We start from the raw sequence: 16,590 nt of genomic DNA, 5'->3' as shown, positions 1-16,590 counted from the left end.
CACCCGATCCCCAGCCCGTTGGCAAGGGCTAACGTGCACCAGAGCTGGGCTCCTGACCTGGTGGGGCGCACCCGTCGGCACCAGCACGGCATCGCCCAGGAACTGGAGCAGGGTCCAGCCGCTCACACCACACTCCTCCCGCAGCCTCCGGCGCAGAGACGCGTCCAGGTAGCAGCTCCCGCGGCCGCTCGGATCCAGCTGCTCTCCCCCGTCCTGCCCTGAGGCTTTACACACCTGCCAGGGGAAAGGGGGCAGCTGACATGAGATGAGTGTGGCAGGTCTCAGCTGAGAGACCTCAGGGCTGGGCGGGGCACGTGCCCACTAGATCCTGGGTGCAGTGCTAAGAACAGATTTCAGAAACCCTCTGGGAATGGACTCTGGGCCCAGCCCCCCGCGAGGGTCATCAGCGTGGCCAGACTGGGTCAGACCAAAGGTCCATCTAGCCCAGTGTCCTGTCTGCCCACAGTGGCCAATGCCCCAGAGGGAGTGAACAGAACAGGGACTCATCCAGTGGTCCCTCCCCTGTCGCCCCTTCCCAGCCTCTGACAAACAAGAGGCCAGGAACCCCATCCCTGCCCATCCTGGCTAACAGCCATTGATGGACCCTGTGACAGCGCGTTGGGGTTTCCCCACTCCTGCACCCCCGTAGGGGCACGAACAGACTCCGCCAGCCAGTAGAACAGGGGGAGTTTATTGCTTCTCCAGGATACAGCACAGCACAGATGGAATCTGGTTACAGGAACTGGGGCTAGGAGGCCTCAGGGCCCCCCCTTGAGATGAGGGGTTGCTGGGCCCTACAATGCCAGCCCCCTTCTCCCCTGCTTCCCAGACAGAAAGTAAACTCTCTTCCAGCCCTGCCCCCCACCAGGGGTTGGACCCCGCCTTCCTCCCTTTGTCTCTCTCCCTGGGAGGCGACCTGTCAGACAGGTTGGGAGCCCCTTGCCTAGTGACTCATCCTCTGTCCTGCTGGGCCGTGCTACAAACAGCCGCCAGTGGAGGTCACCCACAGCCGACTGCCCAAGCCCAGCAACCAGCAAGACACCCTCACTACGCCACAGACCTAACCCCCATGCATTTATCTAGCTCTTTTTTGAACACTGTTAAAGTCTTGGCCTTCACAACATCATCTGGCAAGGAGTTCCACAGGTTGACCGCATTAGCTGAAGAAAAACTTCCTTTTGCTTGTCTTAAACCTGCTACCTATTCATTTTGTTCGGTGACCCCCTAGTTCTTATGTTATGGGAACAAGAAAATAACTTTTCCTTATTCCCTTGCTCCATTCCTATCATGATTTTATAGAGCTCTGTCACATCCCCCCTTAGTCTCCTCTTTTCTAAGCTGAAAAGTCCCCCTCTTTTTAATCGCTCTTCATATGGCTCCAGTTCCAAACCCTTCACCATTTTCTGAACCTTTCCCACTACTAAAAGATCTTTTTTGGGAAGAGGCGACCACACCTATCACTCACCTTCTGTAAGAACTCCTTGATGCAATCAGCATCCTCCGCTCGGAAGATGTGCCACAGGGCTCCGGCCCGGTTCCTAGCGTCCCAAAGCCGCTCCTTAAGGATTTCATCAACCGCATCCTCTTCCACCCACTGCAGAATCTCTGTGGCACAAAGGGAGGGGCTATTAGGCTGGGTAGTTTGCTCACAATCCGAGCCCAGTCAGCTCCTAGCACCAGCAGTCTCTGAGCACTTGGGCACTAGGAGAGAGTCCAATGTTGCCCAGCTGATTAGCAGAGTGCCCACAGCTCGGTTTTGTGTTTCTAGTGGTGGTGCACATTCGCACAGGCCTCGGTGCACAGAAATATTTTATTCTGCACATGGAGGGTAAAAATCCGTACATGGGTGGAAATGATTAGAGGGAACATTGCCTTGCGCCCTACCTTTCTGGGCACTGTGCCCGTCCAGCGGGTACGCCCCAACGTGCACCAAGACGCTGATTGAATCTGTCGTCTCCACGGTCAGGTTTTTGGTCCCAACGGTCCTGTCCTCAGGAGCCACCCCTGGGAAGCCGGAGCAAATGTCTTGTGAGAATTCAGCTCCGTTCACGCACGGGCCTGCCAGCCCCCTCAGCTGAGCCGGAAGAGGCTGCTTTCCCGTCCCTGCTGTTTCCAAAAGGAGAACGCCAGCAGGCCCACGTGAATACCGCACCTAGGCAGTAGGGCCCGGATCACAGCTGGGGTCTCTAGGCACTACCGTAACGTGCGTAATAGACGGTACTGAGAATATCATAACTCCCCACAAAAGAACCCAAGCAGAGCTATTGACTCTGTCTGAGGCCAGCAGCCTCTTGTAAATACACAGGCATCAAAGCGAGGCAGAGAGGATAAGGCACAGGACTAACAGTCAGGATTCCTGGGTCCTATTTTCCACCAGGCCTGCCTCAGTTTCCCCACCTCTCAGGGGACGCTGACACGGCTCGCCCTGCCTGGCGACCCCCGGGCAGCCCGCATGCAAGCAGGCGTTCGAAATGCAAGCGGCAAACGGGACCAACCGTAGGCGGCGCAGATCTGGGGGCTCAGCCACTGTCCACCACAGCCGCCCGGCAGGTACGAGGCTAAGTTCAACTTCCCGTCCAGCCCGCAGTATTCCAGCAGCGGCAGACTGGCATAGAGGTTTTCAGCCCTGCGGGAGAGGAGAAGTCATGGAACTCCCCAGTGACGTGTTCAGACTCGCTCCCCTCTGACGCCCCCAGCTTGTTCTGCTGGGATTCGCCCAGCCGAGGGCCAGCCCTGGGCGTTCAGTCTCTCTCCTGCAGGAACAGGTATTGGGGAGGGAGGACTGGGGCCAAAAAAAGGACTTCCTTCCCAAGAATTCTATAAAATCATGATAGGAATGGAGCAAGGGAATAAGGAAAAGTTATTTTCTTGTTCCCATAACATAAGAACCAGGGGGTCACCGAACAAAATGAATAGCTAGCAGGTTTAAAACAAGCAAAAGGGAGTTTTTCTTCAGCCAATGCAGTCAACCTGTGGAACTCCTTGCCAGATGATGTTGTGAAGGCAGCCGGCCCGGAAGAAATCTCACGCAGCCCTACTATGTTACATGGCAAGGACATTCTTAACGCAGCTTCGCCGGGTGTTTCCTTCAGGGACTCCAATTCCAGCCAGGCCACCCCGGCCTGCCAGCGTGACCCCACAGCAAGATTCGGTGCACAGAGGTGTCCTCTGTGTGGCATGCCTGGGCACGCACAGGGCACGCAAGGCCAAAGGGCAGGAGCCCCGTTCCTGCCCCACCGCCTTACCGGGGCTAGCTAGCTTGAGTTAAACCAGCCGGGAAAACACAGCAGCTCAGCCCCTGCTGAAGCCTAGGGGCGGATCTGGGGTTGATCTTGAGCCGCTAACCCAATGTGCAAGGTCTTCCCTGCTCCTGGGCCCACGTTGGCTAACCCAAGATAAGAAACTCCCCCCCACCCCAGGGCATGTGGGTGCAGCGAGTGGACCTGGGGTTTAGAGCAGTGGAAAATGGTACGACCCACAATCACAGGCTGGATTTTCTTTTCCAAGTTAACCCACGGAGACACCACTAACTGCAATGGGACGCACCTGGATTCATAGGCGTGGGCAGGGGGTGTGCCGGGTGTGCCCAGGCACACCCTAATGTCTCAAAAAAAAGTGGCTTTGCGTTTTAATTTAATCGCATGCTTTGCTCTTTTAAGTAAAGTTTAGTTGTTCATTGTAAAAAACTTAAGTTTAGTTAAGTTTTAGTTTCTTGAGTTTGTCTGATGAATAAAAATAATGTCCTTTATGATTGTGTATTCAATAAATGTTCGCCTTAAAAAAAATATTCTCCGGGTGCACACCCCTAATGAAATGTGATGTGCATGCCTATGCCTGGATTCGCGCGGGCGAGCGAGGTGCGGGACACATCTGACACAGCCACAGAGCTGGCCCAGCCTGCCTGGATGAGCCGGGCTCTGTGGCTGGCCGGGTGGCACACCCACGTCAGCCAGGAGGGCGTGGAACGCACCTAGACCCTTGGGGTTTGTCCTTTCATTGTTTCAGGCCCTGCCTTCGGCTCTGCCCCTGGGCCCCCGTCACTCAGCAACCCAGCCATGCCACTGCCACGGGCAGGACTTGGGATGCCCCCAGCCACGGGAGGGAAACCAGCGGACGGTTTGTGACGCCCAGGCATTTAGGCCGCGGTTCGAATGATCCAAGGAGGGGACTGTCGAGATGGGGTTCCTGGGCTCCATTCTCACCTCAAGAAGGGCAATGGATTCTAGTGGTTGGAGCAGGGAGGGGCTGGGAATGCGATTCCCAGCTCTTCCACCAACTCTCTCTCTATGCCTCAGTTTCCCTATCTGAAATGCGGGGGATGTTCATTGCCAGCATCAGAGGATGGTTACCCAGGTTGGTCAATGTCCCTCAGCGGCGTGGAAGTCCTCAGATGGGAAGCGATACGTACAGTGATCGCAAAGGGCAGAAGCAGTGTTGGGTCCTAGGTCTGCCAAGCGGGGAGGAGATGAGGGAAGGCAGTGGATGCAGAGGCAACGATGGGCCCAGGTGAAAAGGGAGACAGGCGGACGCAGGGGCAGGTGAGCCCCTGTGGAGACAGACACAGGCGAGTGGGGAAACAGGCGGACGCGGGGACAGGCAAGCCAGCGTGGAGACAGACACCGGCGAGTGAGGAAACAGGCGGACGCGGGGACAGGCGAGCCAGCGTGGAGACAGACACCGGCGAGTGGAGAAACAGGCGGACGCGGGGACGGGCGAGCCAGCGTGGAGGCAGACACCGGCGAGTGGGGAAACAGGCGGACGCGGGGACGGGCGAGCCAGCGTGGAGGCAGACACCGGCGAGTGGGGAAACAGGCGGACGCGGGGACGGGCGAGCCAGCGTGGAGGCAGACACCGGCGAGTGGGGAAACAGGCGGACGCGGGGACGGGCGAGCCAGCGTGGAGGCAGACACCGGCGAGTGGGGAAACAGGCGGACGCGGGGACGGGCGAGCCAGCGTGGAGGCAGACACCGGCGAGTGGGGAAACAGGCGGACGCGGGGACGGGCGAGCCAGCATGGAGGCAGACACCGGCGAGTGGGGAAACAGGCGGACGCGGGGACGGGCGAGCCAGCGTGGAGACAGACACCGGCGACTGGGGAAACAGGCGGACGCGGGGACGGGAGAGCCAGCGTGGAGACAGACACCGGCGAGTGGGGAAACAGGCGGACGCGGGGACGGGCGAGCCAGCGTGGAGGCAGACACCGGCGAGTGGGGAAACAGGCGGACGCGGGGACGGGCGAGCCAGCGTGGAGGCAGACACCGGCGAGTGGGGAAACAGGCGGACGCGGGGACGGGCGAGCCAGCGTGGAGGCAGACACCGGCGAGTGGGGAAACAGGCGGACGCGGGGACGGGCGAGCCAGCGTGGAGGCAGACACCGGCGAGTGGGGAAACAGGCGGACGCGGGGACGGGCGAGCCAGCGTGGAGGCAGACACCGGCGACTGGGGAAACAGGCGGACGCGGGGACGGGAGAGCCAGCGTGGAGACAGACACCGGCGAGTGGGGAAACAGGCGGACGCGGGGACGGGCGAGCCAGCGTGGAGGCAGACACCGGCGAGTGGGGAAACAGGCGGACGCGGGGACGGGCGAGCCAGCGTGGAGGCAGACACCGGCGAGTGGGGAAACAGGCGGACGCGGGGACGGGCGAGCCAGCGTGGAGGCAGACACCGGCGAGTGGGGAAACAGGCGGACGCGGGGACGGGCGAGCCAGCGTGGAGGCAGACACCGGCGAGTGGGGAAACAGGCGGACGCGGGGACGGGCGAGCCAGCGTGGAGGCAGACACCGGCGAGTGGGGAAACAGGCGGACGCGGGGACGGGCGAGCCAGCGTGGAGACAGACACCGGCGAGTGGGGAAACAGGCGGACGCGGGGACGGGCGAGCCAGCGTGGAGACAGACACCGGCGAGTGGGGAAACAGGCGGACGCGGGGACGGGCGAGCCAGCGTGGAGACAGACACCGGCGAGTGGGGAAACAGGCGGACGCGGGGACGGGCGAGCCAGCGTGGAGACAGACACCGGCGAGTGGGGAAACAGGCGGACGCGGGGACGGGCGAGCCAGCGTGGAGACAGACACCGGCGAGTGGGGAAACAGGCGGACGCGGGGACGGGCGAGCCAGCGTGGAGGCAGACACCGGCGAGTGGGGAAACAGGCGGACGCGGGGACGGGCGAGCCAGCGTGGAGGCAGACACCGGCGAGTGGGGAAACAGGCGGACGCGGGGACGGGCGAGCCAGCGTGGAGGCAGACACCGGCGAGTGGGGAAACAGGCGGACGCGGGGACGGGCGAGCCAGCGTGGAGGCAGACACCGGCGAGTGGGGAAACAGGCGGACGCGGGGACGGGCGAGCCAGCGTGGAGGCAGACACCGGCGAGTGGGGAAACAGGCAGACGCGGGGACGGGCGAGCCAGCGTGGAGACAGACACCGGCGACTGGGGAAACAGGCGGACGCGGGGACAGGCGAGCCAGCGTGGAGACAGACACCGGCGAGTGAGGAAACAGGCGGACGCGGGGACGGGCGAGCCAGCGTGGAGGCAGACACCGGCGAGTGGGGAAACAGGCGGACGCGGGGACGGGCGAGCCAGCGTGGAGGCAGACACCGGCGAGTGGGGAAACAGGCGGACGCGGGGACGGGCGAGCCAGCGTGGAGGCAGACACCGGCGACTGGGGAAACAGGCGGACGCGGGGACGGGAGAGCCAGCGTGGAGACAGACACCGGCGAGTGGGGAAACAGGCGGACGCGGGGACGGGCGAGCCAGCGTGGAGGCAGACACCGGCGAGTGGGGAAACAGGCGGACGCGGGGACGGGCGAGCCAGCGTGGAGGCAGACACCGGCGAGTGGGGAAACAGGCGGACGCGGGGACGGGCGAGCCAGCGTGGAGGCAGACACCGGCGAGTGGGGAAACAGGCGGACGCGGGGACGGGCGAGCCAGCGTGGAGGCAGACACCGGCGAGTGGGGAAACAGGCGGACGCGGGGACGGGCGAGCCAGCGTGGAGGCAGACACCGGCGAGTGGGGAAACAGGCGGACGCGGGGACGGGCGAGCCAGCGTGGAGACAGACACCGGCGAGTGGGGAAACAGGCGGACGCGGGGACGGGCGAGCCAGCGTGGAGACAGACACCGGCGAGTGGGGAAACAGGCGGACGCGGGGACGGGCGAGCCAGCGTGGAGACAGACACCGGCGAGTGGGGAAACAGGCGGACGCGGGGACGGGCGAGCCAGCGTGGAGACAGACACCGGCGAGTGGGGAAACAGGCGGACGCGGGGACGGGCGAGCCAGCGTGGAGACAGACACCGGCGAGTGGGGAAACAGGCGGACGCGGGGACGGGCGAGCCAGCGTGGAGGCAGACACCGGCGAGTGGGGAAACAGGCGGACGCGGGGACGGGCGAGCCAGCGTGGAGGCAGACACCGGCGAGTGGGGAAACAGGCGGACGCGGGGACGGGCGAGCCAGCGTGGAGGCAGACACCGGCGAGTGGGGAAACAGGCGGACGCGGGGACGGGCGAGCCAGCGTGGAGGCAGACACCGGCGAGTGGGGAAACAGGCGGACGCGGGGACGGGCGAGCCAGCGTGGAGGCAGACACCGGCGAGTGGGGAAACAGGCAGACGCGGGGACGGGCGAGCCAGCGTGGAGACAGACACCGGCGACTGGGGAAACAGGCGGACGCGGGGACAGGCGAGCCAGCGTGGAGACAGACACCGGCGAGTGAGGAAACAGGCGGACGCGGGGACGGGCGAGCCAGCGTGGAGGCAGACACCGGCGAGTGGGGAAACAGGCGGACGCGGGGACGGGCGAGCCAGCGTGGAGACAGACACCGGCGAGTGGGGAACTTTCTCTCTGCCCCCACATACACATACCTGCCTGCTGGCATGTCCCCAAAGCCGCTCTCCAGCTTGAGCGGCTGGCCCCCGCCGCTCTCTGTCTCCAGGCGTTCTGCAGAGAAGGGAAGAGCAGAGTCTTACAGCCCCCGGGGTCTCCCGTGTTGGCAGGCTGGGGGGAGCACGGTGTCTCCTGGCAGAGCCCAACCCTGTCTGGTTCCCCCAGCTTGATTCTTACTGTAGCTCCAGGCACCGGGATGGGGCAAGCGTCAGGCGAACGCCCCTGCACATGCAGCCGGGGCCACGCTCGCCCAGGGCGCAGGGCAGGCAGCCCCCCGTGCTCGGCCCAGGCCCTGTGTTTTGCCTGGGTCTCTCCTCTCTGCACGGGGGAAGGGGTAATAAAGAACCGGGGTTTCCTGGTGCCTTTTTACACTCAGCCGGGCTCTAGGGCTGCAGAAAGGAGCCAGATCCGCCCCTCTCTCCCCTCATGCGCTGGAGACTGGAAACTCATGCACCACCGGCCACATCCCAGCCCGGAAGGGACCCTTTCAAGGGGAGTCAGTCCTGGACCCCTCTGTGGTGGCCATCAAGGGGGGGAGCCCCCAGAGCTGGGTGTGTGACGTGGGCTTGTGTCTACCAGGCACCGGGCTGACACCCAGCCCTGTCCTGTCTCACGAGCCACCAAGCTGCGGTGCGGCCGTCCCTGCGCCCCGCCAGCCCCTCGTTGCTCCTGGTCTTGCCCCCGCCCCCCGGCAGGCGCCCGGCCACTTACGGGCACCGGAGGCAAAGCCGTCCCAGAAGTCCTGGCTGCTGATCCTGGTCTGGCCCGGCTGACTCCGCAGGGTCACCGCCTGCACCTCCCGCCCCTGCTGCTCACGGCAGAAGGACTCCGGCTCCCACAGGCTTCCCTGCAGCGTCTTCTGCAGCCCTGAAACCAAGACAGGCTGCGGGGGGGGGGGGGGGGGGCAGCACAGGGTTACCAGCTGGAGCATGCCTGGAGAGTGTGCAGGAGAGGTCACCCCGGGGACACAGGAGGGGGGCAGAATGGAATGTGGGGGGTGACAAGCTTGCTCCCAGCCCTCCCACAGGGGACCCTCCGAAAGCTGCCCTGGTGGAGGAGCGGACCAAGCCCCTGCCCCCTAGAACAAGCCCGCGGCACGGTGGGACCCTGGCGCACGGGGGGCTGGGCCGGGACCGAGCAGACAGGGGCTGGCGTTGCGTCCCCACCTGGCCCTGCGCCCAGTGCTGCGGGAACAGCGTGTAGTTGCGGGAGTGGGCCGGGTCGTGCAGCCAGAGGAGCCCCCCCGGGGCCAGGAGGGAGTGGCAGACCGGCAGTTCAGGGGGGCCCGGGCTCCTCAGCTCCTGTTCCGCCTGGATCTTCCGCTCCACCACCTGCGCGATGATGCTGTCCAGGATGTTGGTGAGCCGGTCGTCCTGCGAGGGCAAAGGCTGAAAGCCCAGCGTCTCCCCCACGCCCTTCCTGCCCCAATCCCCCTTTCCCGGGGGCTGGGGAGGAAGAGGAGTGAGGGGCCTCCCCCAAAGGCAGGCTGTGACGTAGTGGGGGTACCTGGCTGGTTTCTATGCTGCTGGCTCTGGGGTAACCCCCACTGGCTGCCGTGGGTACCACGACCCAGCAAAACAGGATGAGTCACTATGCAAACCAGTGGCCAGACACCCCCCATGGAGAGGAACAAAGGAAGGTGGATGCTGCCCTGGCTGGGGGGCAGGGCTGGAGGAGAGTGAGTTTAGTGGCTGTCTGGGAGCATGGAGGAGACAGCCTAGGGAAAGGGGCTGGAGTTTAGGGGCCCAGTCTCCCCCATCTCAAGGGGGCCTGAGGCATCCTAGCCCAGCTCTGTGACCAGATTCCATCTGTGCTGTGCTGTATCCTGGAGAGGCAATAAACTTCCTCTATTCCACCGGCTGGTGCAGTCTGTTTGTGCCATTTCGGGGTGCAGGAGACGGGGGACCCCCAACGCGCCGTCACACAGCTCCCTCCCTTTGCGGCCTTTTGTGCCGGCTCAGGTGCGAGCAGACTCTGCCGGCTGCCCCCCGGAGCGAGCAAAGCCCCGTCGGAGCCCGTCTCGCCGCGCGGCGCAGCCTCGGTGGCCTGGGGTCGTGCATCCGGGGCAGGCAAGTCGGAGCTGGGATTGGAGCTGAATCCAGCCCCCCGCCTGCCCCTCATTGTGCGGCCTGAGTTGCAGAGCTCAGGTCTGGGGCTCGGACGCGGGAGGGGACCCCCAGCGTCTCTAAGAACTAGGGGTGTGCAATCCCAGGGAACCAGTGAACTGGGTAAACATTAGGCCAGCCTCACGTCTAACCGGTTAGCTCAGTGGGATCCAGGATGGGGACCGGTCTAGTCCGACTGTAGCAGCCCCCAGCCCCTGCCTGCGTGGCGCCCCATAGGCTCCGGATGAGAACGGCCCATGTCCATGGCGGGCCCCCTGCCCGCCTGCTCCAGCCCCCGCTGATTCCCAGTTAAGGTTTCACGCCCTTACGGACCCGAGAGGGCCCGGCAGCGGCCTGTACTCACGCTGGGCAAGGCGGGGGGCGACGGGCGCGAAGGCCATGCGGACGCCGTTCTGGCCCAAGCACAGCCGGACGGCCGTGGAGGTCAGCAGCTCGCAGAGCGTGGCGGTCGGCACTGCGCCCTTGGGGCCCGGCTCGCCGGACGGGTGGCCCGCGTCTGGGCTTTCTGCGGGGGGTTGGAGGGACACGACGCTGAAGTCCTCGCCCCGGGGGACTCTGAGCTGGGTATCCCACAGGGGTAGAGCCGCAAGCCCCCGATGCCCCCCCCCTGGCACAGAGCAGGCCCCATTCCACCCCGGGCTCCCCTCGCTGCCCTGCCCCTAGAGCCCTGACAATGCACCACTGTCCTGCCCTCAGCTCCCCTCCCTCCCAAGCCCTATCCCCTTCCCGTGTGCCCTGGGGAACACCCAGGGTCGTCTCTCCCCCCGGGGTGCCACGGCCCACGAGCCTGCCGCCCCCTCACCGTCTCCCAGGGGCCACAGAGGAGGGCGGGTTGGCTCCCGGCCGCACCGAGTGCCCGAGTCCAGCGATGCGGGCACCAGACCTACCTTCCTTGACCGCCCTCCACCCGTCGGCCTCTCCGTTGGTGGCAGGTCGGAGCGAAGGCGTCTTGGTCCCCGTCCCCTCCTTCTGAAACAGCCAGAGGGAGGGGTCCATGGGGGCGCCCTACACAGGACCATCTCCCGCCCTGCCCCCCCGAGGCTGCCTCCCGGGGAAGGGGGCCCCCGGGCGCCATCCCCCCCGGCATCGAGCTGTGAGTCAAGGCAGCGACACCACGGAGCGCGGCAGGCGGGGGTCTGTGATCGGGGGCTGACCCTTTCTCTCAGAGACCAGAGCAGCCCTGTAGGGGGGACCTGTCCAGGAGAGAGATCCAGACCCCCAGCCATAGCAACCCTCACACTGCTGCTCCCCCGTGCGTGCCAGGGGCCCCGAGTTTCGAGGGATACCCCCCTGCCGCCTGGGCCTGCTCCCAGCCCCCCGCCCCCCGGTCAATGCCAAGCCGGGTGTGTCCTGCTCAGCCAGCTCCTTTTTCATCCCCCCCCCGATCTCCCTGCCCCCCCATTCTGTCCCAACAGGCCCCACTCTGGCTGCTTTCCCCCCCCATACCTGCCCGCCCCCCGCGTCGTCCGTCAGGCTCTTGCTCAAGACGCTCACTCGGCAGGGGCAGCGCGAGTCGATGTCAAACTTCACCCGGACTTCGTGCATCCGCTGCCAGAGCTCGGCCAGGACTGGGGGGAGGATGGAGACGGGTGAGAGGCGGCGGCAGGACTGAGAGGAGACGGCCCGGCTGGGCAACGCAGCTCCCTCCCTGGCGGGCCCAGTGCAAAGCGCCACAGGGGATCCGCACCCAGGCACCGGGGCCAGGGAGGGGGCGGGAGCTCGGTCTGCAGGACAGCCGTGGGGCTGCAGCTCCAGCCGCCCCCAGCAGGAGGCACTGCAGGGATCAGGGTGGGAGTATTGACTGGGGGGGGGGGAGTGCCCAGCTACTGCAGCCCCAGCCTCCCCCAGCAGGAGGCACTGCAGGGAGCAGGGTGGGAGTATTGACTGGGGGGGAAGTGCCCAGCTACTGCAGCCCCAGCCTCCCCCAGCAGGAGGCGCTGCAGGGAACAGGGTGGGAGTATTGACTGGGGGGGGGAGTGCCCAGCTACTGCAGCCCCAGCCTCCCCCAGCAGGAGGCGCTGCAGGGAACAGGGTGGGAGTATTGACTGGGGGGGGGGCAGTGCCCAGCTACTGCAGCCCCAGCCTCCCCCAGCAGGAGGCACTGCAGGGAGCAGGGTGGGAGTATTGACTGGGGGGGAAGTGCCCAGCTACTGCAGCCCCAGCCTCCCCCAGCAGGAGGCGCTGCAGGGAACAGGGTGGGAGTATTGACTGGGGGGGGGAGTGCCCAGCTACTGCAGCCCCAGCCTCCCCCAGCAGGAGGCGCTGCAGGGAACAGGGTGGGAGTATTGACTGGGGGGGGAGTGCCCAGCTACTGCAGCCCCAGCCTCCCCCAGCAGGAGGCGCTGCAGGGAACAGGGTGGGAGTATTGACTGGGGGAGAGTGCCCAGCTACTGCAGCCCCAGCCTCCCCCAGCAGGAGGCGCTGCAGGGAGCAGGGTGGGAGTATTGACTGGGGGGGGGAGTGCCCAGCTACTGCAGCCCCAGCCTCCCCCAGCAGGAGGCGCTGCAGGGAGCAGGGTGGCAGTGCAGGCAGGGGCGGGGGGAGGGAGGCTGCAGGGAACAGCGCAAGGAGCATTTGATGAGATGGCTCCTTTCCCATGTCCTGTACCGAGCAGGAAGCACAGGAGTGGGGAGCCTGCCTCGGTCTCTCCACTCCAGCTTCTCCCGCCATAAGCCTGCCCGGGGACGCGCCGGGGGGCAACTCACCATGGGTGGGGATGAACTGTGCGGGGACGAGGGACAGGATGCCATGGCCCTGCCCTTGGGCACACCTGGCCGACGGCGCGGACTCCTCTGGCCGGGCTAGAGAGAGAAACCACCCGGCTCCAGGCACTGCCGAGAGCTGGCAAACCGCCCCCCCCTCGCCCCAGCCCCCCTGAAACTCTTCAGCCGGGGAATTTCGAGACGGCTCCCAACTCAGACCCTGGATGAGGGGGAGGCTGAAATCCAGTTACAAGCTGGGCAGCTTGGGCCCTCTGCCCGCCCAGTAAAGATTTAATCTCCCCACTGGTAGCCTAAGGGCTTGTCCGTACCCAGAGCCATGCCAGGGTCGCGGGGCAAACAGGCTGATAATGGGAGTCTGCACACACAACCCCTCCCCAACGTTTGGATCTGGGGGGCTAACCCAGTCCATTATATACAGGGCCTATTGGCACATTCGGGTTGGCAATCACATACCGGCTCACCTTGCACCCTGGGCTGCCTGAGTTGGGAGCGTCTCTGGTGAGCTACCGTACAATGTGCTAAATGCTTTCATAAGAACAGAAGAGCGGCCAGATTGAGTCTGACCAAAGGTCCGTCGAGCCCCACATCCTGTCGTCCGACAGTGGCCAGATGCCCCAGAGGGAGTGAACAGAACAGGGAATCATCCAGTGATCCTTCCCGTCGCCCATTCCCAGCCTTTGACAAACAGAGGCTAGGGGCACCGTCCCTACCCCTCCTGGCTAATAAGTATTGATGGACCGAACCTCCATGAATTTATCTAGTTGTTGGTTTTCTTTGTTAGTTTGTTCGTTTTTTGAACCCTGTTAAAGTCCTGGCCTTCACAACATCCTCTGGCAAGGAGTTCCACAGGTTAACAGTGTGTCGTGTGAAGAACAACTTCCTTTTGTTTGCTTTAAACCTGCTACCGATTCATTTCGTTTGGTGGCCCCCCTGTTCTTACGAATGGCTTGAATGGCCATAGCCGACTCAAGCCTGCTCCCCCTCCCCCCAAATTCACTCCCCGCTGCTGGGCCAAGTACCTGGGCTGGCTCGCTCTCTCTCAGTCCGGTAGCATGCTGGGCACAGCTGGAACCCGCAGCTGGAGCAGCTCCAGTGGGCGTTGAAGAGGCCGCGGTGGCAGACATCGCAGGCCTGCAGGCTGCCTTTCCCTCGCCGCCAGGCTGCTACCCCTGCGAGGGAACAAACACCTTCAGCCGCCAGCCCCCCGCTCCAGGACCCAGCCCCTGCTCTCGCACGGGAGACTCAAGCCCAGCGGGGGCTCCGTGCAACAAAAATCACGATTCCCAGCTCACGTTTCACATGTGTGGGGCGTGAATGGTGACCCCAGGCAAGGGAGCGTCGAGCCCACGTGGAACCCAACCCCGCCGTGTCCCACGCCAGCATCTCCTGCGCCCAGCCCCGGGGCGTCCGACTCACTTTTGCTTTCCCCCTGGGCCCACAGCCTGGCCTCTTTGTCGCGCCTGATGGCCTCACAGAACTGGTCGCCCAGGACAGAGAGGAGATACTTGGCCAGGCCGAGGCTGGTGCCGACGTCCTTGTCCCTCCTCTCCCGGCTGGAGATCCTCAGGCACAAGCTCTCGCCCTCGGCTTCGTCCAGCGTGGAAAACCCGTCCACGCTCAGCTCGCCACTGTCCCGCAGCGCCAGCCTAGAAGCAGCACGGAGAGAGCTCAGCCATGGTCACAAAGAGCTACTGGGGGGGGCGAGCCCCGATGCAGCCAAGGGGGTCAGCGACCTGGGGCCGGAAGGAGGCCGTGGTGTTCCCCAGCCAGGTTCCCTGAAGGGCTAATGCTCCCGTAAGCTCAACCCACACTTAGGGTTACCAGGTAGCTTCGGAAAAAATACCGGACACACTTGATGGGAAGGGACCGGCTGGGAGGGAAGTAGGGCTGGCCGGGAGGAATGGGGGGGGATGGGTAGCAGGGCTGGTGGGGGAGAGTTGGGGGGAGCAGGGCTGGCCGGGAGAAAGGGGGGGACGGGAAGCAGGGCTGGTGGAGGAGAGTTGGGGGGAGTGGGGCTGGCCGGGAGGAGGGGGGGGGACGGGAAGCAGGGCTGGTGGGGGAGAGTTGGGGGGAGCGGGGCTGGCCGGGAGGAGGGGGGGGGACGGGAAGCAGGGCTGGTGGAGGAGAGTTGGGGGGAGTGGGGCTGGCCGGGAGGAGGGGGGGACGGGAAGCAGGGCTGGTGGGGGAGAGTTGGGGGGAGCGGGGCTGGCCGGGAGGAAGGGGGGGACGGGAAGCAGGGCTGGTGGGGAAGAGTTGGGGGGAGCGGGGCTGGCCGGGAGGAAGGGGGGGACGGGAAGCAGGGCTGGTGGGGGAGATTTGGGGGGAGCGGGGCTGGCCGGGAGGAAGGGGGGGATGGGAAGCAGGGCTGGTGGGGGAGAGTTGGGGGGAGCGGGGCTGGCCAGGGGAGATGGGGGGGCGGCTGCCGGGACGCAGGGCTGGTCATGGGGAGTGGGGCTGGCCGGGGGAGATCGAGAGGAGAACCGGCCGGCAGGAAGCAGGGCTGGTCGGGAGGGGTTGGGGGGAGTGGGGCTGGCCGGGGGGGGGAGGGGAATGGGAGGGGAGAGAATCAGCCGGCGGGGAGCAGGTCTGACCCGGGCACATGCAGATCCCAGGGCGCTGCCCATCCCGCACGTGGTCCCGGCGAAGCGCGAGCGAGTCCGGCTCCGGCTCCACAATGCACTTGACCAGCGCTCAGGAGCACGGACGGGGCTTCCCCTCCTCCCCAAGGCGTCACTCCTACGTCAGACACAACCAGAAGCTCCAAGCTCCAATCACGCCCCCTCCCAGCCACTCCCCCGCCCCCGCCAGGCTTCTGTCAGGCACCCAGCTGGAAAACCAGACAATACTGGATATTGCACATGTCCGGTATTTTCTGAATTTTTTACCGGACAGAGGGCCCAAAATCCGGACTGTCCGGTTGAATACCGGACACCTGGCAACCCTACCCACACTTCCCAGACTCAGAGATGATCAAACCTGAGGAGCTCCCCTGCCTGGCCTAATGCAGGCCAGAGACCGTCCCTGAATTAACTCCGGACTGAACCAGAGCAGATCTATTAGCAAACCATCGGTTTTAAAATGCCCAGGGATGGAGAATCCACCACAGCGCCGAGCAAAGTGTTCCAAGGGTTAATCACCCTCTCGATTAAAAACGTGCCCCTTATCTCCAGTCTAAATGTGTCTCGCTTCCACGCCCAGGCCTAGAACCCCGTAAAATCTGGATCTGCGTGACTGGAGAGCCTTTCTTTCAGTGGGCCCCATAACAGGGCCCCCTCACTCTAAGCGCAACCTTGCGGGGGCCACACAGATGCTACGTCTTTTAATACGATTTCAAGTCACTGGTCTTGATTTATACTGGAAGGTCAGCTTGTTGGAAGGTCAGCTTGATAGTGATGTCCAGTATTATCTGTCTATCTGTGTCGTGAGACGGATAATACTGGACATCACAATCAAGCCGTTCACACGCGGGTGCAAAGCAGACTGTTCTAAACACAGCAAGGCAATGTGAATGACCCAGCCGTTCGCACGGCACGGTGAACCAGCCACAGGCCTTATGAAATGCTCTGGCAGGCCACGTACGGTCCACGGGCCGTAGGGGGAGCACCCTGGTTAACGTTTCCCGTGGCTCTTTCCTGAGTCCTCTCTCCAACTGATCAGCACTCCTGAGTTGTGGAACCCTGAACAGGACTCGGGATTCCAGTGGCCGTGCTAGCATCAAAGACAGAGGTACAGTGACCTGACGCCGACTGGACATTCCCCCGGTAACATGCCCAATGACTGTGCTGGTCCTTCTGCTCACAGCTGGTTGTGGGAGTTCACGTTTAGCTCGTTGTCAGCCAGGACCCCGACGTCCTTTTTAGAGTCACC

At 64.2% G+C, this 16,590-nt stretch overlaps 1 protein-coding gene across 1 annotated transcript in view; it reads right to left on the bottom strand.

Moving 5' to 3' along the window:
* HR (HR lysine demethylase and nuclear receptor corepressor) overlaps nucleotides 1-16,590 on the bottom strand; it is a 52,598-nt gene that overhangs the window by 1,881 nt on the left and 34,127 nt on the right. Inside the window, exons 5-17 of the mRNA XM_075911122.1 lie at nucleotides 14,140-14,369; nucleotides 13,743-13,892; nucleotides 12,706-12,801; nucleotides 11,447-11,568; nucleotides 10,888-10,969; nucleotides 10,351-10,505; nucleotides 9,041-9,247; nucleotides 8,586-8,757; nucleotides 7,853-7,928; nucleotides 2,496-2,626; nucleotides 1,885-2,004; nucleotides 1,466-1,605; nucleotides 58-234 (exon numbers count right to left, since the gene is read on the bottom strand). Coding sequence (XP_075767237.1) covers nucleotides 58-234; nucleotides 1,466-1,605; nucleotides 1,885-2,004; nucleotides 2,496-2,626; nucleotides 7,853-7,928; nucleotides 8,586-8,757; nucleotides 9,041-9,247; nucleotides 10,351-10,505; nucleotides 10,888-10,969; nucleotides 11,447-11,568; nucleotides 12,706-12,801; nucleotides 13,743-13,892; nucleotides 14,140-14,369 — 1,858 coding nt within the window. The remainder of the gene's footprint in view (nucleotides 1-57; nucleotides 235-1,465; nucleotides 1,606-1,884; nucleotides 2,005-2,495; nucleotides 2,627-7,852; nucleotides 7,929-8,585; nucleotides 8,758-9,040; nucleotides 9,248-10,350; nucleotides 10,506-10,887; nucleotides 10,970-11,446; nucleotides 11,569-12,705; nucleotides 12,802-13,742; nucleotides 13,893-14,139; nucleotides 14,370-16,590) is intronic.

This window comes from Pelodiscus sinensis, chromosome 28 (genome assembly GCF_049634645.1).
Source record: "Pelodiscus sinensis isolate JC-2024 chromosome 28, ASM4963464v1, whole genome shotgun sequence".
In the NCBI taxonomy this organism is placed as follows: domain Eukaryota; kingdom Metazoa; phylum Chordata; order Testudines; family Trionychidae; genus Pelodiscus; species Pelodiscus sinensis.
The sequence above is the reverse complement of the archived record's forward strand: the minus strand, read 5'-3'. Positions and strand labels throughout refer to the sequence as shown.